Raw genomic sequence first — 25,397 nt, 5'->3', positions numbered from 1 at the left:
TAGCTCATGCCAACATGTTTAAGTCTGAGGCTACTTGCAAGACACTGCACACCCCTGCAGTCGTTTTAACTCCCTGATCAGACACTCATTGCCACCCTCTTGGGAGAAGCACACAGTCCATTTCCAGCTGTCTGGTGCTTCTAGAAGCATTGACCAGTGTCCAGGTGCATGATGGCCTTGGAGGCAATAAGAAAGAACTCTCTGGGTAGGTTGACATTGCTAAATACAAAGTGACCAGGGAGACATGCTGGCCATGAGTCAAAATTTCTGCCAGAGGAAGCCAAACCTGGCACAGTCCCATCGCACAACACCTTTTGAGAACCATCTCCGAGGTAAGCATCATTTCAAATGTAGTTTACCCAGTGTTAAATCCAGAGGCAATGCAGCTGCCCTGAAGGCAACAGACTGAAGCAGTCTTCCAATTCCAGGTAACTTATGTAATTAACCAAGGCTCCACCACTTAATACTGTTCCTTGTGACTTTTATTTGGCATTATTGACAACCTCATAATCCACAGCATCCAAATTATGGTACTGTTGGTGATGGCAGAAAGCTTCCTCCTTCACTGTATCCAAGGGCTTAATATGTCTTCAGTTGCTTCCTGAATGTTTTCCACAGCTCACTCACTGCAGACAGGTTACTTACATAGAACCTCTCTCGAATACTTCATTTTTAGTGCCCTCACTGTAAACCCTGTGCCTCCCCAGCCCTTCTGTTATTAGGGCTGAACACCTTATTGCCTCTAAAAGAAAATCAGACAAATGTATGATCTTTCCACGTGGAAATTTGACCCGATAAAAGGACAACCACAATTAATTCTTATTGGTTTATATGCTAGATGTGTCCTTTTCATCTTTGCTACCATCCCCAGATGTTAACATCATCATTTTATTGTGTTTTATTAAACCACTATCACAAATGCCCATCTCCCTTAATAGGAAACTCAAGTATAAAATAGATAAAATCAAGTATTCTTAAACATTTCCCTGATTGTAGCTACTAAACAGAGCAGCTGCAGATGAAGAGCTCACTGTGCACATACATATAGACATATAGACACAGACAGACAATGTAGATGTAAAATTATCTCTCTTTAAAACATTTACTTGGAAATTGCTGTATAAATTAGGACTGTAAAATAAATACTGGAGACCCAAGAGGTACAGAGACCTTGCATATGAACACCTATCCCCATCTTAATATGACTGCTCAGTGCCAAGTGCTGAAACCTCAGAAAATGACCCTTCTAATGGCTGGGAATATTCAAACCCAGTTCAGTGGTAGTTTAACAAGCCCCAGAAACTTCAAATGCAACTCCTGTAATTCTTACTTCATGTTTGCCAGATTGGAGTGCATTACACAGATGGCAAGGAGCTGCTCAAGTGTTGCAGCGCAAACCTGTAGACAGCCAGACAGCTCCTGTGATGTATTTGGTACTGCATGAGAAAAATACTATGCTACTTTGTTTGAAGTGATGTAAAAATTGTTCTAGACTGTTTTGCAGTGTGTACTAGAAGTCCTATCCCTAAAGCACAAGGAACACTGCACACAACAGATGAGGCAGCCATGCATCCTCCAAAACAGGATGCCTGCACCTTCAGCCTTCAGAGTCTGCTCCAGCTCTAAAGTACTTCCCTTGTCATCTTTGGGCTGCACTGGTATCATTGCTTAGCTACAAGCAAAGGCATGCTTCAGCACAGTGCAATAAATCAGCATCTGTAGAGGCCATTAAAAATTAAAAGCATAAGGCAAAGAAGAGCTGGGTGAAACTCCCAACTCCCAGCAGTCATCTGTGCACGCTGGGATCCTGACATGCTCAGGATCCTGTCTGCTATTGAATGCCTCACTGCTCTGTGATCAGCCATGGGCTGGTGATGGGAGTGAGGACAGGAAAGCACTACAGGGGGGCAAACCAACATGCAGAATATATCTTCTGTCCATCTGAAGTGCTTTGTAACAAGTAGCAAGCCATAGCATGCAGGATTGGGTCAAGCTCTGAACTCCATATCTGTAACACCCAGCACTAATATATGCATTAAAAAAAGCAATCAAGTGACAAAAAAATATCAGAGGCTAAATTGACCATTAGCTTCTGTTTCTATCAGACACGAGTGGCACAAGGTAAAGGCACTATAAGGATGCCATCATAGCCAGCAAAGAACCACATCATGAGTGAGCTAGGCTGACCACTCTAATCAAGTTAACCTTATGTACAGGCATCTGGGGGACATGGTGACAATTTTAGTGCAGTTTTAAGTCCCTCTCTTGGTTTTGATTAGTTTCCAGCTTTGACAGCACAGGCATTATGCATCAGCAGGACTGAACCCATGCATATGCCTCATGACCATCTTGTAACAGATGTTCTTGCAACCACAGGCAGCTCTAGCTTCAAATCACAGCCACAGCACGTTGTTCTTCATCAGCCTCTTCACATGTGCCAAAGCTCTTGCTGTTTCTGACCTCATACTTTATCAGCTGATGGAGCTTGACAAAGGGAACACATGCCACTTCCAGTGTGATTTGATGATTGTACATCACAGTAGAATCTCACCAGTGACAATCCATCCTTCCCGGGGCACTGAGAATCTTTCATCGGCTGCCCACTGCCCTTAAGCTGTACATCAAGAAGACAAGAAAATGTAATAAATCTGAGAACCATTTCAGTGAATCAAAGGGATAAACAAGGGTGTCCCTGGTTGTGTGGCTTTCAGAACAATTATGGGACAGAGTCATGCTGCAAACGTGTTGGACTAACTGATGTGGACTACTAGAGGAAGGCACAGTGTGTGAAGCTGCTGTTGTCATGTATTATTTAATTTGCTGGCTAACAAGGCAAAGGGATAGAGGAGAATAGTGGGGAAAATATGGGAGATCCACTGAGCTCTAGGAAGGAGAGCTAGTTTTAGGGCATGTATGGATTTTAATGTTGGGTCTGGAGTGAAGGAGACAAAGCAACTTCAAGAAGGGATTATGGCTCTCACTCCCTTGTTATAGTCCTTTTAAATAACCACACTGGGTTGTGTGACAGGGAAAAGGAGGAGGGAGGGGAATGTCGGATAAGCTGTACCATGTAAGGGCAGTTTACAACAGACTGCTGCAGGGGAGCATGCTTTCTTAGAAAGAATCGTTGGAGCACATGATCCTGCTTCATAGTTCACCCTTTGACCACAGCAGAAGCAGGGTTCCTCCTCTGTTCCAGCACCAGATGCTCCAGGTATGATTAATCAAGGTGTCACAGACCAAAATTGAACACCCCCATAAGACCCCTGTGAGAAGGCTGCGCCAGGATGCCTGGCATGTCCCCAGCTTTGGAAGTACTGTGCTCAGTGTGAGACATGACAGGCCTGTGTTTAGCTGTGCAGCAGCAAATCCAGGGAGTTCTAGGGATGAGAACACCTGGATTTGTAATGTCTGTCATATTCATCTATTGTACACCAGATCTATGGACTCCTGTGATGATTTGGGTGCTACCCACCCCTCACACTCTTATGAAATTACCTAGATTAGACTCATCTGATCTGGAAATTGCAATGAAGCTTTGTATTTACAGTTTAGCACAATACACAAGCAGGTATTTACCATATATACAGCTATAGACAGAAATACACAAGTTAAAAAGTAATACAGAAACACAACAGCCCTCCAGAAACCTGAGTCCCCAGGAAGGGCTCCCGACCACCCTTCCACCTCCTTTCCACCCCTCTACCTTATCCCAGACTTTGCCTTATGTTCAAAGTGAGTCTGGAGAATCGGCCAGGGGGGTTAGAAAGCAGAAGGATTAGTTACACAGACTGCAGGTTAGGGAGAAAAAGGCAGGCAGCCAGAGCCAGAGAGTAACTGTGTTATCTATATTTGTGTTCTTGTTTTTATAGATCTCAGCAAGCCTATGAGTGAAGTAGACATCACCACTGTTTCCTTGTCACAGCCTATAATCTAATCCTTCTCACCAAAATATTCCAGATAGCTTCAAACTAGCACAACTACATACAGAGCTAAAGAGCCCCCTACTCAACAGACATGTAGTTTAATTATGACACAAAATACTATTCCTCTTTCATACCCAAGGACTGAGGCAGAAGTTTTGCTTCCTCTCAATCATGTTTTATGATACATAAAATTATCCTCTGTAATGGTATGGGCAGGCTCTATTCCCAAATTAATACAGTTTGTTAATTTTGGTATTTAGCAATCTCACCACAGACCATAGTTTTTAATAACAGTTCTTTGCACAGTCATGGAAAGTATTACATAGAGGGAAATAAACAGGGACTCTAAAATACTAGCAATAATATAAAACCATTAATCTATTTAGAAAAGAGAATCTTGCAGCCAATATGCAGCTCACCCTCGAGGAAGACCCAAGAGGCTCCTTTCTGCTAAGGCAGAAAGCACAACAGAATTCAGTTCTAGAGAGGCTTACAAATATTTACTCACAAAGTATTATCTCTGGATTCCTGGGGCTAACTACAGTTTCCAGACAGCACCCAAACACTTAATGGGAATTCTGTCAGTGTCTTGATAGCTGTTGAGCAGCTTCTAGATCTTCCCAGGCTCTAACAGGGTACTGGAAAAGAGGCAGATGATCCTGGTTCCTCTTGGCACGGGAGGTGTGCAGAAGCGCAGGCAGGATCTCCTGCAGGTGTGCAGAGGGCACGATGCCGGTGGCACTTGTCACCACATCGTGAGGCACTTAATGCCTTCTCTTGGTAAATGTGAGGCACTTAAGTTTCCAGGTAGTTCAAGTCCAAAACATCGGGGCTAAGCCGGTCTGAAGCATGAGGCAGAGCATGTTGTCTGAGCAGAGCACAGACTGCTTGCAACTTAGCTCCATTTATATTGTTTGCCTAAGTGCAATGGCTCCTTTGTCCACAGAGATTCACCAACCAGAATGCCACTTTGCCAAACCAACTATATTAGGTAAAACCAAGGCTTGCTTACTCTTATTTGGGCAAGACACTCACAAGTGCTTAAACACCTGTGGGTACCTGCTCATCACTTTGGGAGGGGACATAATGGTCCAAGCCTTTGTTTTCCTTCTGCCCTTGCCTCCCTCATCAGAAGGGTGAGGACATGTTTTAGGCCTATTAACCTTCCATGGCATCCTCTTTGTGCTGTCTTCACCAAAGCTCTGACAGCCTCTACAGACCAAAGAAAGCCAGGCTATGTATTTCAAACTTCTTATATGCTAGAAATAAAAATTGTAACCAAGTACTATTTCAATAAGTATTGGAGTTACTTAGAAGTAATCTTCCACACTTCTGTTACTGTCATTCTCTTTTTTTGGGGATATTATTTACCTCAGCTTTGTCAGCCACATGCCATTAAAGATGATCAGAGATTATTTTATTATTTATCTATTACATTAACTTTCCATTACTGCCTGTGTTTAAATCATAAACCAGCAGAACATTCCCTCACAGAAATGATGCTACTTGTAAGATAACGATAAGGGACGCGGCAAGCAAAAGTAGGTTACTAACAGACTGAACTGCACTTATTTTGCATCAGCTATAAAACAGTCTTGTGAATTGTCCCTAATTGGGTTTGGTTATGTCAAGGCCTTTATTTAATTCTCCATTGCTTGTAAGAGCCCTGAGGTAAGTCACTTCAGAGACATACAATTCCGACTGACTTTGAAAATGTGGTATTGTTGAGCAGAAAGACTCACTGAGCAGACTGCTAGTTACTTTCAGCAGCAGGAGAGATGCAGGAGGTGATTAGCTTTGTTCTCATTTACAAAGCACCAGTGGGAATTTCTAAAGAGATTCGCAGGCCCTGAGGATGAGGCCAAGAACAAAACAGGGCAGTGAAAAGCAAATAGAGCACTTCATCAATAAACTACTTAGAGATGCCACACCACTGGCAAATTAGGAAGAAGGGAGAGCACTCTAATACTTTCAAATAGTCAAGGAAGTTTATGTATTGTTCTTATCCTGCTTGACTTTTTTAAGTTTAAAAACTGCACCCCTGTCAAACTATGCTTGGCAGAGGGAGTAGAGGCAACACCACAGGTTATTTGACAAGATATAAAAAGGAGAAGTGCACTGCTCCATGCTAATTCTACAGCACTGGTATCTCCTATGGATTACTACTGTCAGGAACTCCATCCTCAGAAAGGCTGGGAAAGCAGCCACTAGGAGGAAAAGGCCACTAAAAACTGGGTGAGTGCTTATCAGGAATGCAAAACTACTGTTTCTAAAGCACCCCCTGTCCACTTGTCCTAGAGAAGACACCGGCTGCTCACCCAAACATAGGTGGGGATGGAAAGCTAAAGAGAAGAAGACAGAATATCACATTAGTATCTAACTTTCCATCACTGAAATGGTACTTATGAAAGTTTTGATGCCCCTAACCAGAGAAATACAACTAAAAATCAAAGCTCAAAAGATAATTGCAGCTGGTGGAAATTCAGCACAGGTGCACTCTTGCAGGTGTGCAGAGGGCATGATGCTGGTGGCACTTGTCACCACATCGTGAGGCACTTAATGCCTTCTCTGGGTAAATTTGAGGCACTTAAGTTTCCAGGTAGTTCAGCTCCAAAACATCAGGGCTAAGCCGGTCTGAAGCATGAAGCAGAGCATGTTGTCTGAGCAGAGCACGGACTGCTTGCAACTTAGCTCCATTTATATTGTTTGCCTAAGTGTAATGGCTCCTTTGTCCACAGAGATTCACCAACCAGAATGCCACTTTGCCAAACCAAGGCTTGCTTACTCTTATTTGGGCAAGACACTCACAAGTGCTTAAACACCTGTGGGTACCTGCTCATCACTTTGGGAGGGGACATAATGGTCCAAGCCTTTGTTTTCCTCCCGCCCTTGCTTCCCCCATCAGCAGAAGGATGGGGCTAAAGAGAAGATGACAGAATATCACATTAGTATCTAACTTTCCATCTGTGAAATGGTACTTATCAAAGTTTTGTTGCCCCTAACCAGAGAAATACAACTAAAAATCAAGGCTCAAAATACAACTAAAAATCAAGGCTCAAAAGAGAATTGCAGCTGGTAGAAAACCAGCACAGGTGCACCATCTTTTCAGTGTAATAACCCCAAAGCATTTTGTTTGGATTTTAACACCACAATAAATCACTAGCAAGTACCTCAGTTTTAAAAACAAAACTCTTCTAACCAGAAAAGAGAGCTTTCAGTTCAGAAAAGCCTCCATAAACTCAATGTTCTAAACAGAAAAAAGCTCCCCACTACTAGGCAAACTCGTTTGCCAATTTAGAAAACGTTTTGCTCAGAAGATTGAATAAAAAATACAGGGAAAAAAAAACCCTCACCATGCTTAGACAAAGCTGTGTTTTCAAGTTTAAACCAGCTTCAAAACCATCCCACGTCAACTTTGTGTTAACAGCAGCCAACAGACACTAAAGGAAAGAGCAACAGAGGCAATTTCACAGCTCCATTGTGCAGTCCCAGGCAGGGTTACTACAACCCTGCTTGTGTTTGCAGGCTTCTGCATGATTTAAACTGCTCTGGAGTAACATTCTGCTGACAGGAACAAAACGGGAAACAACAGAAAGAGATAAATCAAGTAATTCACTGTTTGGAACACAGGGAGGGGGATGATGTTTCAGTAGGCAGTTTACAGCCACGGAGTACTCAGGCTATTTACAAGATTGAGAATTTATGCTGGTCTTAAAAGATTTTCAGTCCAGAAGGTCCATTTGGACTGATGCTCCTGACATCTGGCACGCTCTTTACCAACAAGCAGGCCTTACTGGAAATCCACCTGCCTAATACTAATGTCCCCAGGGTTTCTTTGTCTCATGGATTCTCTTCCAGAACAGCTGTGTAACTGGAAGACACCTTCGTGCTGGGTATGGGAGGCTTAAGACGCAGTACCCCAGCCTTCATCAGCCGCGCCAAGAGCTTTTCTCTTGCTCACGAAATTGATCCAAGGGTCTGCACATACCACGGTTTATCCTGGAGAACATCTGACACCAAGCTACAAAGTCTCCTGGGCACAACTTGTCACGTATGCACAGCGGCTGCCAGCCACTTCACTCCCTGCAAGCACACGGGCGAGCCACGCCAGCGCCCTGCAGGCTGCTGCGATTCTGACCCAAGTGCTCCAGGGCTCCTGGCCCATCCAGTTGATAATCTCAATGGGGACTCCTGAGCAGACACGTGGATTGAAAACCTTTAGGGACACAGCTGTTCTTCATTACGGGTACACATTCAGGACAAGAGTAGGGTCTCTGGAGCGGCCCAGCCTAGCACAAACAAGATGACTTCGAGGTGCACCCATGAGAGACCAGCTCTTTGCTCTTAGCAGCGACCAGGGTGCACCAGGGTGGGAACTCGGGACCTGCTGCCTTTCTTTGGTCTTCAGGAGGCCAGAAAAGGGAGAACCTGGCCAATCCTGTACCCATACGAACAAACGCCGCCTGGCTTCCCTGTGTACCACCTCCTGTCGCCCGCTCTGTGACCCGAGGGATGAGGAGCCCCCAGGCTCCTGCGCAGGAGGGCGGCGGGGGTGTGGCGAGGGGGAGCCGAGCGTGACTCCCTTCCCCTGCCGCAGGTGGCCGAGCTCGGGGAGCGGCCTTCCCCTGCGTCCTCCCGCCCAGCAAAGCGTCGGAGCCGCATAGCGCCCCTGCCGCTCTGCCTCCCCGCCGGGACGGCCGCCTGAAGGACAGGACCCGGCGGCAGCGGAGCCTCCCCAGCCTCCGCTCCCCGCAGGCGGCGAGCTCAGCCCCTCCGCCGCCCCGCCTCACGCCGCCCCGCCCGCGCGGCACGCCGCGCCAACATGGCTGCCTGCCGCCCCGCCGCGTCCCCGCCGCTTGGCTGACAGACTGCCGCCCGCCCCGGGGCCGCCCCGCCGGCCGCCATGGAGGAGAGCTCCAGCTGCGAGAGCCTCGGCGCTGGGCGGGCGGCGGCGGCGCGGCCGCCCAGCGGCGACTCCCTCTCCAGGTAACGGCCGCCGCGCCATCGCCCCGCTCCGCCGGGAGCCAGGGCCGGGCTGTCGCGGCCTCATGGCCGTGGGGCTGGGCGGCTTGAGGGACCCCATGTCAATCAAGAGCCACGGCGGGGCGTGGGGGAGAGGAAGAAGGCCAAGAAGGGTCGGTAGAGAAAAGGAAACCTAGGGGATGGAGCTGGTGCGATTTCCCCCCTCCGTGGGAAGGAGGCGCTGGCGTTTGTCCGCCGCCGGGTCTTGCCCGCCGGTGTGTCGTGCCGGGAGGTCCCTGTGCTCGGGGCGGCTTCGGGGCCACGGTTCACGCTGCCCGGCGTGGGTGCTGCTCGACTGCGGCCGGGCTGGCTTATTCCACATGTGTTTGAGTCAGAGCAGGCGGTGCCACCGCCAGCAGCCTCTTGATAGAGCCTCTCCGAATACCCAAAGCTGCACTGCTTGCAATGAATGGATCTAGGAATCCAGCAGCAGAGGTGGGATTTTGCTGGAAAGACAGAGCAGGGCACCAGGTTCATTAGGTGCTTTCCTGCAGACTGCTGTGCCCAGGCAAGGCCTCATCCTGTGCTTCTGCAGTAACAGAGGCTTGAACATTTCTGGTGGTGTCCTTGCAGGGGTTTTTTATGAGGGCTTGTGATCTGAAGGACTTTCGATGCTCTGTGGGTAATTACCAAAGTCTTTAGGCCACAGAAGCTGAAAGGAGACTTTCCTGTTTGTCTCACCTTCTACAGACTGTGGGTGCAGTGTAAACTCTCTGATTTCTAAGCATTTCTCACTTGAGATGTGTGTTTCGTGTAAGAGTGTGGCCTGGATTGGGAGCAGTGTGGCCAGCAGGACAAGGGAGGTTATTCTGCCCCTGTATTCAACACTGGTCAGGCCACAGCTTGAGTGCTGTGTCCAGTTCTGGGCTCCTCAATTCAAGAGAGATGTTGAGGTACTGGAACGTGTCTAGAGAAGGATGATGAAGTTGGTGAATAACTTGGAACACAGACCTATGAGGAGAGGCTGAGGGAGCTGGGAGTGTGCAGCCTGGAGAAGAGGAGGCTCAGGGGGGACCTCATTGCTGTCTACAACTACCTGAAAGGGCATTGTAGCCAGGTGGGGGTTGGTCTCTTCTCCCAGGCAACCAGCAACAGAACAAGGGGACACAGTCTCAAGTTGTGCCGGTGGAAGTATAGGCTGGATGTTAGGAGGAAGTTGTTGCCAGAGAGAGTGATTGGCATTGGAATGGGCTGCCCAGGGAGGTGGTGGAGTCGCCCTCCCTGAAGGTGTTCAAGAAAAGTGCCATGGTCTAGTTGATTGGCTAGGGCTGACTGCTAGGTTGGTCTGGATGATCTTGGAGGTCTCTTCCAACCTGGTTGATTATGATTCAAAGATAGCAAGGGAGGATGTTGACTGATGGATAGGGGTGGTGGCATAGGTGGCCTTGGGTTTCATGATGGAACCTGAGATCAGGATAACCTGATGGCTGAAGTTTATTCTATTCCATTCTGGGCTGGTCTTGTTATGCCCAGGTTGTAGGATCACAGTATAGCTCAAGATGAAAGGATCTCAGTGTCCCTCAGTCTAGCCACCTGCTTGCAGCAGGGACAGCTCTGAGATCTGATTAGGTTGCTCATGGGTTTTACCCAGTCTGACCTTGAAAACCTACAAAGATGGAGACTGCACTACCATTCTGGGCATCTCCTGGATACCTTCCACATAGGGGGTTGCTCTTTGGTCTGAAGCAATCTGTGTTACAGGCTCTCCCAGACACTCCTCAGAGGAACATCTCAGCACTGCCTCTTTGAACTCCCTCCAGCTTATCAATGTCTTTCCTACACTGGAGGACTAAACTGAATGTGATATTCCAGAAGCACTCTAATGAGCACGAAGTAGAGTGGGATACTTCTCTGGATACCCTTGACTCTGCCTCCTTTACAGCTCAGGGTACTGGTGGCCTCTTTGCTGCTAGCATCTTTAGTCCCATGTTTAGTTTTTCCATCGCAAGACCCCCAAGGCCTTTCCTGCAGAGATGCTCCCCAGGCAGGCAGTGCCCAGCTTGCACCCAAATTCCTTCCTTCTTGAGTTCTTCACGACTCCTCCATCAAAATGTTCTGTTGTTTTCTGTACTAGTTTGCTTGTGTAGTTTACCTGCGTCCTGCCAGATGCCTACAGGCCTATTTCCTCCCTTACCTTGCTGACCCAATATACTCTTTTCCCCTCTGCATCAGCTCAGGCAACTGGGACCCATCTGGAGGCCAGTCACTGTAAGAGACACAGGCCTGTGGACACAAAAGAGAGCTTAATTGTGAAGAGCTAGTGGCTACAATGAAGCTCCTGTTTATCCTTTAGCAGCATGCCCTGCACAGGTGTAACCATTGGGATCAAGATTATTAATTTGTTTCTGCTGGGCATGCACAAAGCTGTGTCCTCCAAGTACTGAAAAGACCAAGTCTTGAATAGATTTCTTAGGATATAAAAAAACCAAAAGCTTTCAGAATGTCATATCTCTGCTCCAAAATCTAGAACTCACAGAAGAAGACTAGCCAATTTTATTTACTTATTTTACATACACCAAATAAAATAGATCTTTCCCTTGCTGGGTGTTGAAAATAGGTAAGTCTTTTTCATCTGCAGTTATTAATAAAACCTCCTTTAACTACAGTTGGTGTGTGCTTTGAAGCTTGGTTAAGATTAGTGCAAAATTAAAAGTAAAGCAGTGCTCTGGTGATGAGAGATGCCTAGTGACCCGCAGAATCACAGTATCACAGTACCACAGTATCACCAAGGTTGGAAGAGACCTCACAGATCATCAAGTCCAACCTTTACCACAGAGCTCAAGGCTAGACCATGGCACCAAGTGCCACGTCCAATCCTGCCTTGAACAGCCCCAGGGACGGCGACTCCACCACCTCCCCGGGCAGCCCATTCCAGTGTCCAATGACTCTCTCAGTGAAGAACTTTCTCCTCACCTCAAGCCTAAATTTCGTACCTCATTGCTGTCTACAACTACCTGAAGGGAAGTTGTAGCCAGATGGGGGTTGGTCTCTTCTCCCAGGCAACCAGCAACAGAACAAGGGGACACAGTCTCAAGTTGTGCCAGGGGAAGTATAGGCTGGATATTAGGAGGAAGTTCTTCCTAGAGAAAGTGATTTTGCCATTGGAATGGGCTGCCCAGGGAGGTGGTGGAGTCACTGTCCCTGGAGGTGTTCAAGAAGAGCCCGGATGAGGCACTTAGTGCCATGGTCTAGTTGACTGGCTAGTGCTGGGTTATAGGTTGGACTGGATGATCTTGGAGGTCCCTTCCAACCTGGTTGATTCTATGATTCTAAGTAAATATTTCTTCCCAGGGATTAAGCTGCAGATCCATTTTTAGTGTGAAGAATTAAATATTTTTTATATATATATAATTAAAGCTGCACTGCAGCCTAACTTTATACACCAGAACAATCTCTTTAAAGCTAATGGATCTATTTGTATGCATTGAAAGATGTCATCTCTGTGTAGTCTAATATCTAGATCAACTTTGAATTGTTAACCTGTGACTATAGAGATGTGATGCATTTTGGCAATGTGATTTTGCTTAACCAGAAAAAGTGAGCTTTGGGGGTGATGTGAGGAGCACAATGAATCACGAGAGTGCTGTTACCAGGTTTTATAAACCTTTTTATGTAAAAGCAACAACAGCAAAAAAAGTAAGTAGAATGTCACTCATCCCAGATTCTGTTGCCTGGCAATGAGAAGCCTTACTGAGTTACAGTTAAACAGGATTGTTTTATGTAAGATTTAGAAGACTTGGTAAGGTGCTAATATTAAATACATACAGCAAGGCATCTTTGGATTGTTTCAACTCCATCTCCAAGTGAGTTTCATATTTCTAGAGATCCTTGAGCTCTATCTTCTCTGCAAGACAAGCTTGATAATTTACTTGTTTGTAAGTTGCTGACATGAATAAGTGCCTTAACATATATGTGTTTATTTATCTGTCAGCAATGCATGTGAGATATCTCCATAGTGAAATTTAACAGTGAAAATTGTTTTAGTAGATTCCAGTAACCTGCAGTATCTGTGCTGCCTGAGGAAGACACAGGAAAAACTAAAAAGTGCTTCTTCCTTTCTGACCCAGCTAGAAAAAATAATTGATAAACTATTTGAGACTAATAGAATTGAGTTGGATCTAGTTGGAGGTGTCCCCACTCACTGCAGGGAGAGTTGGACAAGATGACTTTTGAGGGTCCCTTCCAACCCAATGCAGTGTGTGAATCTGCATTGCTGTTTGTACATGGCAAAAAATCCCCAGCTCTGCTTGGAACTATTGAATTAGTTTCAAATGAGCAAGTCACAGCTAATTAGCTCAGCTGCCCTTATAGTTGTGCTGAAACAGCTGTTCTGCTTTTGAAGTCTAAGCTGTTTCACCCAGTGCTAGTTTTGGGTGGCACAGCACTGAGTTCTGCAGATCTCTGTCGTTACCAAAGGTCAGTATTTAGGATGGAATTTCCTCTCGCATCCTGTTTCTGTGGAAGTCGGATGACCGTGAGCCAACTACTCTTGAAAACAGTTGTGTTGGTAATTTAACTAGCAGCTTGCAAGGAGCGCTTGAGTGTCTGCAGGGTGAGGCCAGAACAACTCATGAGACAGAAAAAGGAGTGAGGTAAACCACTAATTCTAACATTTGATGAGCTACAGCATGGTTAAGTCCAGAAGAGCAAGCCTTACTCAGTGTTATATACTGTTTTTGTACCTGTAAAATTGCCTAGAGATCCTGGCTGAGTGGGTGAGAAGAACATTTCAGCTGCACTAGTTAGACTTCTTCAAAGACCACTCTTAAAAATTATAGGTAGAGTTGTGGGTGGGTTTTGTGCTTTGTGGGGTTTTTTTTGGTTGGATTTTTTTGTTGGTTGTTTGTTTTTTGTTTTATTGCATATGGACAGTCTTGCCTTTGACTTAACAGCCAACAAAATTCTATAACAATCTTTCCTTCTGTGAAGGGAAACCCAGATAAAGTCATCTATGACTTTAGCAGAACACGTGATTTTAGGAGAAAGGTGGCAGTCACCTTTAATTGAATTGATGAGGCATTTTAGTCTTGCAGTCTGTGCAGTTATGTGCCATAGTTTCTGAATGTATATCTTTTTATTCCTCGGAGATGTTATCTGAAAAAGCATATTACAGTCCACTCTGAACAGCAGTCTGATAAGATATCTGAGAGGCTTTCTGTTAGCTCTGCTGAAGGTAAATTTTTATTGCCTGTGCAAAAGTGTGGAGGTGATAGTGCAGTAAGGAAACTGTTTTGGGAGATGTCATCAATATCTCAGCCTCAGTATAAAAGGAAAGACTTGAGGCAGTGGGCAGATGTTTCCTGCCAGCATAAATGTAGCAATGCTTGATGTTGTCGCTTTCTAGTTGCTTGTTACCACCTCTCCACTGGTGGTTATCATCCACAGAAATCTGCAGACACAGTGGATCCTATACATTGCACTTTTACTGAAGCATATGAGAGTAATCATGCTCCTTGTCTTTATGTTCACAGGGATAACTCTGCTAACAAAAACTCTGTGTAAATCAGTGCAGCAAGCTCTGTTGAAGCAATAGCTCCATGAGCTTCACGTCAAATAAGCTTCTGTCAATACCTGGTCTGATTTAAGGCTATGCTGAAGGAATTCTTTCCCCGGAGTGAGGGTGATGCTGGAAGGAGTTGTGTCTTTAAGCTCTTGGTTCAGGAGGGTTTGCTAGCACCACATTGCTACCAGATGTATGAGCTTTGCTGATTGAGTTGTTTTGTGATGACTCATTGAAGTTAGAGTTTAAAAGGAAAGTTTTTTGCCAGTTGTGGTGTTCAGTGAAATGTGAGTAGCTGTCATTTTCCTCATGGGCTTTGAGAGTGCTTCATGCATTTGATTTCTTATATGTGTGAAGCAGGATTTCTCAAGAGTTGTTGCTGTTAAAGACAAATACATTGCTGTCTGAGTGTTGATAATGAATTGGGTTTTTGCATATAAGCAACTTAACACTATGCCTAGAACCAATTAGCAACTCCAGATGGGCTCATTATCATTAATTTTAATATGTGAATGATAATTTATAACACTTACTTGCAACCAAAGTCCATTCTGAGACAGTTTGGTGTTTTTTTTTTTTTTTATGTACTGTAAATTGTGAAGAAAAAGAGCAGTTTTGCCTACATGTATGTTTGCAAAGTGATGAGAATCTTTTAGTAGAGTCTGAGGATTTGGGGCAGAAAATAATGAAAATAACATTCATTTGAAAAGACTTAGGAGCTTTTAATTTACACAGTACACTTGTGAAACCATTGTCTTTGAAGAACTCAGGAATTGTTTTTAATAGCAATCTTTGATATGCACATTTCTGCTCCTGCACTCAGCAGAAACCATTCTTCCTTCTCGGACCGTGCGACCTTCAGCGTTAGTTTTCCTTTGTCAAGTACATGCACATCTCTTTGTCCAGGTTCTGGCCATTCAGCAAAAGTGTGCTGTTTGTTTGTTTGTTTGTTTCATAGAATCAACCAGGTTGGAAGAGACCTCCAAGATCATCCAGTCCAACCTAGCACCCAGCCCTGTCCAGTCAACTAGACCATGGCACTAAGTGCCTCACCCAGTCTTTTCTTGAAGACCTCAAGGGACGGTGCCTCCACCACCTCCCTGGGCAGCACATTCCTATGGGAAATCACTCTCTCTGTGAAGAGAGAGTGTATGTTCAGTTTGAGAATATAAAATACAATTGGCAGTTAAATTTTTCTTGTATTGTAATTAATGTTATATTGCTCTTTAAAAACCTCAGAGGAATTTGGGATGCCATGGTTCTAACTGCTATACAGATACGGAAGGCAATGATTTCTGCATTGAAGAGCCAGGGACCAGCTCTTCTGTTTTTACTGATGCCTGATGGGTAATTTCACTAAGCTCTTGGATGTGCGGTCGAGTGCTGAGACTCCTTGCTGAGAGGTTGGACAAAGAGTAAGAAAGTCTAAGGATGAGATGAAAAACTGCTGTGGATAGATGAGGCAAGATCTGACAGCTGGTGAAGAGTAAAGCTAGGCTCAGAACACGACTCCCTTGGGTCCCATCAAGCATTGAGTTTTCTGAAGAGAGATGGTAGTGTTGTGGCTAACAGTCTATCTGTTAGACAGTTTTGAGTTGTGCACATAGTTCTTTAACTACAGAGTATTTACAACAGAGACACAGTTACAGAACCTGACTTTTAAAGGCTGAGGATGATTGGATGTCGAATTGCACAATTTCTGTTACACGGTTGTATTCCTGCGATGACTTCAGTTATAGGTTAACACCTGTCTTGAATGTATTATGTTATCAATTTCTGATGTTTTACTGCCTCTATTCCTCTGCTAATTGTTTTATAGCTCATGTACAAAGGCAAGAACTGTATTTGGAAAGGTCATAACACCTCTTGAATAGCTCAGCAGAATCAATAATCCACATCTCTTTTTTCATTAATCTTTTCCTGATGGCCTGCTTTACTGTTACAGGTTTTTTATTGCTGAGAGTATCAGATAATGTAAGAAGAGACCTGCTGCATCCACCAAAAGTCTTACATTACCAGACAGTTTAGTTGAGGAAAAAGACAGCAAGCATACATTAGAAGTGCATTGGAAACTTTCCAGAGGTCACTCTGGTAAGTTGTTACATAGAAGATGGCGTTGTGAAACAGGACATGGAAAAAGTGGTCTTGTTATTTGTCCATGGGAAGCATATTCCACTATGAAGAAGAGGGTGACGGGGATGTAATGAAGTGCTTGGTTTGTGGAGGTGTTTCAGGTAACCCAGGCAAGTGAACACAGAAGAGTAACCATCACAATAATTAGCCCTATTTTCACTTTTAACTAAAAACCACCTAACTTTTTTATAGCCCCAGTAACTAGGAGCTGATTGAAGGAAAAAAATGGTGAAAAACATTGACAAAAAAGGTAGAACTTTTCAAGTATTTATTTTTCCTTTTCTTACCATCTGCAGTTTCTTTTGCCAGACAATGTTCTCACTCAGTAATTTTCCAGTGATTTTCAAGGTAGCTCTTTTCTTTGGTTGTCTCTTGCCTTTCTGCTCCATGAATTCTTTTCCATTGCTTTCTAAACCCTGATATATCTGATGAAGAGACAATGGTAGCAGTTTTCTAGTATATAACCCCTTCAAGGTGCTATTCTGGTCATTTTTTCATCTCTGTACAAATGCTTCCACTTCAGATGTCTGGCCTTTCTATAGTCCTCTGAATGTGGCTCCAGCATCTCTATTGTTAGGTCACTCAATGGTTCAAATTTGATCTGGGTCAGGTTTAGGTGTGTGATCATATTTCTGCAGGACTAGTCAGAAAACATGTGAGTTTGTGGGTTTGTTTTTTTTCTTTCTTTATTCTGGGAAGATTGACAACCTGCTTGGAATAAAACAACATTTTAATATTTTTATCTGGATTTATTTACTGTGATGGGAAGAGACTTACATGCCTGTACAAAGCTCAAAATTGTGTTCAATGGCTGCTAAAAATGCAGTGCAGCTTTATAACAAAGAATTTGTTGTTAGTGTTACTGAAACTTTGAAAGTCTAAAGGCAATTATTACAGGAAAGAAAGAATAGTAATGCAGTTAAAACTGTCATACATACAGTTGTTGGCTCCTACCCCTCTTCCTGGCTTTATACTCACCCCTCTGTTGCTTCTCTGGGTCCCAGAGTTGCAGGTTTATTCCCTTGGTGGTACCTGTTACAGCAAGTTGTCAGCAGCTGGAGTCTCTTGATGAGAGAATTATGATGTTCATGTTGGTGGTTTCTTTCCCTACTGTAGGATCCATCTGAGATTGCTTTGGTGTATTTGATTAAACAACTTTATTCCTGTGTATCTCTGTCTTCATAGAATCATTGAACTGTTGAGGTTGGAAGAGACCTTCAAGATCATGAAGTCCAACTGCTCACCTAGAGGTTGCAATGCCATGAAGTTCAACTGCTTACCTAGAGCTTGCAATGCCATGACTCACAAAGCCACTACCACTAAACCACATCCCTAGCCACCACATCTATGCATCTTTGGTGATTGCACCACCTCCTTGGGCAGCCTGTTCCAGTGCTTGATAATGCTTTTTGTGAAGAAATCTTTCATAATACCCAATGTGAACCTCCCAGGTACAACTTGAGCCTGTTTCTTCTTGTTCTGCCTCTTGTTGCACATGAGAGGAAACCAATCCCCACCTTGCCTTCACTGGTCTACAATTCCACATTATATCTGATTTTTGCTATAAGTAGCTGTTTTTATGGGTATTAGATAGTATTTCTTTGTTCTCTGTGTTACTCCTGAAACCAGTTTTGTACAGCTCCAGGACTACGTTTCTTTAACTGACCATTGGTGAGTTTATAGCCATGACCTCCAGTACCAAGCCTGTGCCCTATCTCTTCTCATCCTTTGCCTGTAACCTACTATGCTGCATCCTGTCTCCATTTCTCCAGACCTCTGCTATCATACCCAGCTCTTGTATTTCCCTGTGCAAAGTCATTACATTAGTAGTAAATATCTGCTTCTGTATAGGATAACTGCTTGTTACTGCCAACATGCACAACTGTAGCTGTACTACACACACAAACAAAGCAGATACAGACAGCTGGCCAGTTAGAGATAGGCAACTAAAGCAAATAAAATAAAGCTGTAGAAAGGCCAAGAAAAGTTCAGAGAAAGCAAAAATTAACAAACCTCAGTCCTGAGGCCTTGAAAATGTATTATATGAATATATTATATATCCTCTTTTTGCATTTACTAATTTTCCTGTGATTCTCTGGTGTCTGTAAAAGGCCATGTTCAGTTGAAAACAAAAGGCAAATATAAACTCCTGCAACAAGATACTCATCTTCTTGAAACCAGGGCAGGATCTAGTTGAGATTGCCATATGTGTAAAATTTCACTATCCTCAGAGGAGTCAATACACTCCACAAATGAATCAGCCTGACAAAGAAAAGTGTCCAATGTGGAAGTGCTGAATTCACTCTCCCATTGCCTGGGCTTCCATTGAAGAAGAGAGAGTATAGACACCTTGTATCTACCACTGAGGATATCCAGCCCTCATTGATCCTGCTCCTCTTTGAGTTAACTTTGTTTTTCTCATACACTGAGTTCTGCTTCAGGAAGCAGAAGTGTCTGTGGTGATCATCTTAGAACATCAGTTCTCATTCCAGATGCATGAGATGAAATATTCAGATGAGCTTGAAAATATGATGTGCCTCATGTCATTGTAAGGTGGAAGTATTGGAAAGAGCTTTGGTTTTGTGCCCTAACACCAGTAGGGTGAATGAGTGCACAGAGCCCTTTGGCAAATCTGGGCCATATAGAAATCAATGTCTGCTGAGCACTTTGGAAACTGGGTTTTATGTTTAGACAATAAACAGGATTGCATTTGTAGGGAGACCTGGGCCCAAGTAGGATTGCTGAACCTGGGGTCTTTAACTGATGGACCACAATCTTTGGAGATGCTGAGCTCTCTGGATACTGTGACAAGGTGCAGGTGCTCAGCATTTCTGAAAATGTGTGGCAGTAGCTTGAACTTCTGGAAATAAAGCTCCCAAATTATTGAACACTTGACTTCAGCCTTGACACTCTGCTAGGAACCAACTGCATGCAGGAGCATGGGCTGCCAGCAGGTCCAGTGATTTTTTTTGAGCTAAGTCTGGCAGAGCACATAGCTGTGTAGTGTTTGTGGAAGCTTATCAATTTGGTGCACCACATCAGTTTTGCTAAGTGATACAGGACTCTCCAGTTTGGCTGTACTTATCTATTCTTTCCTCCTCCTTTTGCTTTTTCTGAGGATGGAACAGGTAATGTCATTGATGAATAAATTGCTGGTGATTATAATTCCTGTGGGTGTTTGATTTATCGAGGTGAGGGGGTTGTATGGTGTGTTTTTAAAAGAATCAGAATGTTTATGTGTGTTACATTCTAAATGAGATGTTTTTTAAATACAAAGGTAGGTAGGAATCTAAAGGAAAATTGAGACAGCACATGAGCTGTGGGAAGTATACATTTTTTTGGTGAAACTACACGTAACTGGTTCTTAGTATGTAACTAGAAACTAAGGCTCTTGTCAGAACAGAGAAGTGTAAGTTCTCTTCTATCTGTCTTTTGATCCAGTTCTCCTCTCTCTCCTAAGGTGAGTACTTAGTAATTTAGGTCTTACTTCTGTTTTTCTTCTTGATCACCTTCATATTTTTTATTTAACAGAAAAAAAATCCCCCAAACAAATATTAACAGGCAGAAGGTTTGATATCCTGTGATGTTGGTTTCTGTTTTTTTTCTGCTCCATCTTGCTCTCAGATACTGAAGTTACTACTGCAGTTATCATGGGACTGTCTGAATTTGCATACAAATCATGGTAACTTTTTACTTGTATGTTTCTCTCTGGTGTAATATATCTTAAAGGAATGGGAATATATGTGGTAAATACAAGTATTGGTAAACTGCAAGAGTGATACTGAACTATATGCAGGATTTCCATCTTGAGTTTTTTCTGTGTTCAAAGTACATGTAGACATCTGTGGATGTTTCCAGCCCTTCTTCTCCTGTGAGATGTAGCAGTAAATTCCAAGTTGCTCTGTGATGTAGGAGATAGCTTTCTGCCCTAGCCTCTCAAAGCTACAAAATGTCCTGAGCTTTAAAATCACCATCTTCCAGAGATGAAGCTTAGAGGCACAGATGGTCTTTTAGCACAATGAAACACTTTGATTTGTATTCTTGGGTTGTTTGGCTTTTTTTTTTTCCTGCTAGAGGAAGTCATGCTGCATGGACTGCTTCTTGGCTGTGGTCTGCCAGGGGAGAAAACTGCAGGTCATGACATGTTCTGATTTGTCACTTGCCATGTGTCCCATCAGTCAATGACGTCCCTAATGAATTTGTCTCTCTGCAGCACCTCTTCAGCCATCTGAAGCCTGAGGTGCTGGAACTTCTCTCCTTGAGCCATGTTTTTTTTTATGTAGAAATACTGTTTTCTCAGAGAGGGGCATTTTCTTCACTACTGATTTAGAATCATAGAATCAACCAGGTTAGAAGAGACCTCTAATATCATCCAGTCCAAGCTAGCACCCAGCCCTATCCAGTCATCTAGACTATAGCACTAAGTGCCTCAGCCAGGCTTTTCTTGAACACTTCCAGGGATGGTGCCTCCACCACCTCCCTGGGCAGCCCATTCCAATGGCAAATCACTCTCTCTGTGAAGAACTTCCTCCTAACATCCAGTCTAGACCTGCCTCAGCACAACTTGAGACTGTGTCCCCTTGTTCTATTGCTGGTTGCCTGGCAGAAGAGACTGACCCCCAGGTTTTGTTCTGCCCTTTGCAATATCTTGCATTTGGAAACAACCTTGGTCCAAAAAAGCATAATAATAATGTAATGTGTAGGAGGGCACAGAGACGAGAAGATGAGAGCAGTGTTCCAGCAGGCAGCCTTGTTTGCGTTGATGGTAAGCAACGTTCTTTTGAGCCACTCTTCACCTTATAGCCTTTGTTTATTTCCAGTACTAATGGTCTGTCCTGGTAATTGGAAATTCCAAAGCTCTGAAGCACAGACCCAGAGGAGCACACCGTGTCCACACTTCTAAGCAGTAGGGCAGAAGCAGAATTACTGGCTTGCCTTTCCATCATGTCTCACCTGGAGGAGGTGGGTTGCTTGACTGTTTCAGGAGGTAGCAACTAGTTTTGGATTCTGAAATTCTCTTGGTGAATCAGAGGTAAAATGTCAGTTCCTTCCAGAAGCCTTATAACTTCTTGAAAAATACTTCATTTCTTTTTTTTACCTCGTCCTGTTTTCCTTCTTGTAGCTGAGCAACCTCCCATACCAGCCTGGAGCTTGTTAGAAACCTAACTCTCCTTTTGTTCCTCTGGTGAATACAGACCATTTTGTAGTTATCTTCCATGTGCTGATCAGAGGACATTGGTTGAGGCCTCTGGCAGTAGCTGTTCTTCCTGTTTTTTACCTTCTGGATTGTTTGACATATCAAAGCACGATACTGTGGGCTGCTCGCTGGTATTAATTATGTGCTGCGCACTGGTTTGTCTTTGGGTGTTGGCCTTCTATTCTCGGAACCTTGCAAATCTTTTCAACAATCAGCCTATTGTTTAGCAAGTGCTCTACACACTCTGTAGGCCTTTTGTCATTTCTGTTTTACAAAACTAAGAAAAGAATGACTAATGGAGCACGATCGGTGCTTGTGACACTGCAGTCCATTGTGTAACTACTGAGAGCAAAATTTGAATTCCTAGAAAAGCTTGTTCACGGTCAAAATATAGGACATTCTCTTCATGGCTCGTGGGAAAACATGTACTATATATTCAGCTCAGGATGCTACTTAGAAGGATCAACTTTTTAAACATGACATTTTCCTTCCTTGGAAGATTGAAGTCAGACTGAGACCCGTCTGTGCTTGGCAGCAGAAGTGAATCTTTTTCATTCAGGCAAGTGGTGTGGGGGGGCTATTTTAGGTCTGTCACACACATGCACAATGATTTGTTTGCTGAAATGGCTTCTTTTTAAGATGTTGTTAAGCTTTGACATTGCCAGCCCTTTTGAATGGAGAGGATGCATGATTATATTATACAACTGTCTGCTGCCTCTGAATGCCAGAGGAAGCCTGGCAGTTGGTGCTTTTCTTTCCTTCAAAAGCATATTTGTTTATGTTTGGGGTTTTTGTTGCTGTTTTTGTGATTTTTTTTTTTTTCCTTTTTCCCCTCTGAGATTATTACAGGTCAAGCAGAGGTTAAAGTGGGCTCTTTAAATGTTTAGAAGGGTCGTGAGTTGGTGTACTTCTGAAATGTAGCAATTGTCTGTGTTGTGTGTGGCTAAAGAGAGGACACTGAATATTTGGAGAGAGTAAGAGTGCATCTCATGCTTGTTATAGGTCGTTGCCTTTGGTACATGTTGTCTAAGTAGAATAAGAATGTTTTGATTTTCTGTTTCACTCTGAAAAATTAAAGTTGAGTTGCTGTTTGCTGGAGATAATAGTCCTTTGTCTGTCAGTGTAAGCTGTTTGAGAGAGAGGTTGCCTGTTATGGGCATGTGTGGTGCCAAGCACTGTGGGATCCATGCCTTAGGAGAGATGGTGTTAAGCTTCTAAAACTTAATTTACAGCAGCAGAGCCTGTTACAGCCCCGTGGTGGAGTAAAAGCCAGCACAGAGTGCGCAGCTCCTGCCACAGGACCCTGGTTCAGTCAGATACCAGCCGTGCTTTCAAGTGCGTACCTGAAGAGGGACATGTAAGGACTTCTGAGTACCCTTAGGAGTATATGTATACAGATAAGGACTATGTGGACCACTTAACACAGATCCACAGAGAGCTGCTCTTAATGGGAGAGACTGATGTGGGCAGCTGCTGGATTTCCCAGGCCAGTTCAATCAGTATTTCCTAAGACAAAGTCATATGCATGGGGAACAAACACTGACTTGTCCCCCTGTGCTCTGTTGTGGCCCAGAAGGTTTTTCCAGTATTTCTTTTTCTTTCTCTGAAAGAAACAGGAGTGCTGAAAGTATTGAGGAGGGAGAGCTCTCAGCCTGAATTTGGAAAGCGAGTAGGGAGTGCTTAATATGTCTGTCATTACCCTTTGAAGAGAGGTGCCTAAGTGGCACAGGTGCTCCTGTTCATGGCTCTGCTGTAAATCTGAACCAAGAGGATCCTGGTCTTTTGGTATCTGAGGCTTCCAAATTAAATTGCATTTTCCACTAGTCCATTAGACTGTGGTTTTCACCTTGATTGTGTAATGAGAAACTTAAGCCAACCCTGAACTACTACAAAGGGAAAACAGAGGAAATGGAAATTTGCCCTCTGCAGTGTTTTTCTCATTTATGACATCTGTGGCTGAGTATTGCCCAGCAGTGGTTTTATCACCTGTTTTCCATGTCAGTTCAGTGCCTACTGAAACAAAACATTCCAGTCTGATACAGGAGAAATGATGTGAGCAGGCCATGCCAATTACTGTCTGAGTCATTGGCACACCTCTGCAAGCAGTGAAGCAGCTACTTGTTCTGGCAGGAAAGGAATATTCATAAAGGTGCTGGAGAGCTTTATCATCACTGACTGCTTTTTGGTTGTGTTATTTATGAAAGTGAGCCAGACTAGTATTTTAAGTTGTTGGTACCAGGAAAAAAAAGGCATGTTTTCCAGAGATGTGTTTTCTTCCTGTCCCATCTGGTTGTTTGTTTTTTTTTTTGCAGAGTTGTGGGTGTTAAACTCAGACACAGGTTCCCAGTCATGGATTTTCATGGTTTTTTTCCTTCCTTCTTTTGTTGTCTGTTTTTATTTTGTGCAAGACAGAAGTCTCTGTCTCAGTGTTCAGAGTCTGAACAAGTGCCTTCATAACAAGAGCAGTAGTTTCTCAGGGAGTTGCTACCCGTGTTTTGGGTTGAAAAATCATCTAGCCTAGCTGATCTGCCATGGTCAGAGACATCTTTCACTAGATCAGGTTGCTCAAATGCCCATGCAACCTGTCCTTGGACAATTCCTGTAACAGGGCATCCTCTTCTACTGTCTCACCACCCTCATGGTATCCAATTGCTTTCTGCATAGGATTGTTATCTTTAGCAAGGCCTATGTATGTACACTTTGTATGTTCTGGCTGAACTGAAAGAGGCACACCTTTTAAGAAGCTTGCTTGGAAATGATCCTTCTCAGCAATTATAAGCTGGGGTGATTTGGCCAGACCATCCATTAAAGTAATGTTGTGATCTTTGTCTCAAGTTTTGCCAGAAGTTGTGAAGTTTTATGTGATACATAAAATTAGCTGTATTGACTTTATTCTTGGGTCACATGGCCTAAAAGAAGAGGTTGTATAGAGTGATCTTTAGTTCACAGAAAGCTTTTCATAGAGATCTCCTTGGAGTTCTTCCTCCTGTAGAGGGTAGGAAAAGGGAAGGAGAATATCCTCTTTTTGAGGTACAAAGAGTCTTGCATTAATTTTCTCATGGCAGAGGTAAGGTGCATTTGTTTGCATCAAGTTAAAGCTGTGGAGTTTCACAGTTTGGTTTGGGCCCTTTGCATCTCTAGGCATATGTCTACCTGACCTGAGTTCACCTTATTGTGCTCGGGCCCACATGAGATGCTTGAGCGTGTCCAGAGAAGGGCAACGAGGCTGGTGAGAGGCCTTGAGCACAGCCCTACGAGGAGAGGCTGAGGGAGCTGGGATTTTGTTTAGCCTGGAGAAGAGGAGGCTCAGGGGTGACCTTATTGCTGTCTACAACTACCTGAGGGGTGGTTGTGGCCAGGAGGAGGTTGCTCTCTTCTCTCAGGTGGCCAGCACCAGAACGAGAGGACACAGCCTCAGGCTGCACCAGGGGAAATTTAGGCTTGAGGTGAGGAGAAAGTTCTTCACTGAGAGAGTCATTGGACACTGGAATGGGCTGCCCGGGGAGGTGGTGGAGTCGCTGTCCCTGGGACTGTTCAAGGCAGGATTGGACGTGGCACTTGGTGCCATGGTCTAGCCTTGAGCTCTGTGGTAAAGGGTTGGACTTGATGATCTGTGAGG

General features: G+C 44.1%; 1 protein-coding gene across 4 annotated transcripts in view; it reads left to right on the top strand.

Moving 5' to 3' along the window:
* Positions 1-8,730: 8,730 nt before the first annotated feature.
* The window catches only part of MTMR2 (myotubularin related protein 2), a 75,779-nt gene continuing 59,112 nt past the window's right edge, over positions 8,731-25,397 (top strand). Inside the window, exon 1 of one of the 4 annotated variants that reach the window (XM_064170277.1) lies at positions 8,731-8,912. Coding sequence is in view for 1 of the 4 variants with exons in the window: in XM_064170261.1 (XP_064026331.1) it covers positions 8,830-8,912 (83 nt within the window). In the remaining 3 variants the exon portion in view is untranslated. Of the gene's footprint in view, positions 8,913-17,955; positions 18,033-22,182; positions 22,338-25,397 lie in introns of those variants that run through there. The other 3 variants (XM_064170261.1, XM_064170284.1, XM_064170269.1) reach the window with 3 other exon arrangements.

This window comes from Pogoniulus pusillus, chromosome 3 (genome assembly GCF_015220805.1).
Source record: "Pogoniulus pusillus isolate bPogPus1 chromosome 3, bPogPus1.pri, whole genome shotgun sequence".
NCBI classification, from domain to species: Eukaryota; Metazoa; Chordata; class Aves; order Piciformes; family Lybiidae; genus Pogoniulus; species Pogoniulus pusillus.
The sequence above is the reverse complement of the archived record's forward strand: the minus strand, read 5'-3'. Positions and strand labels throughout refer to the sequence as shown.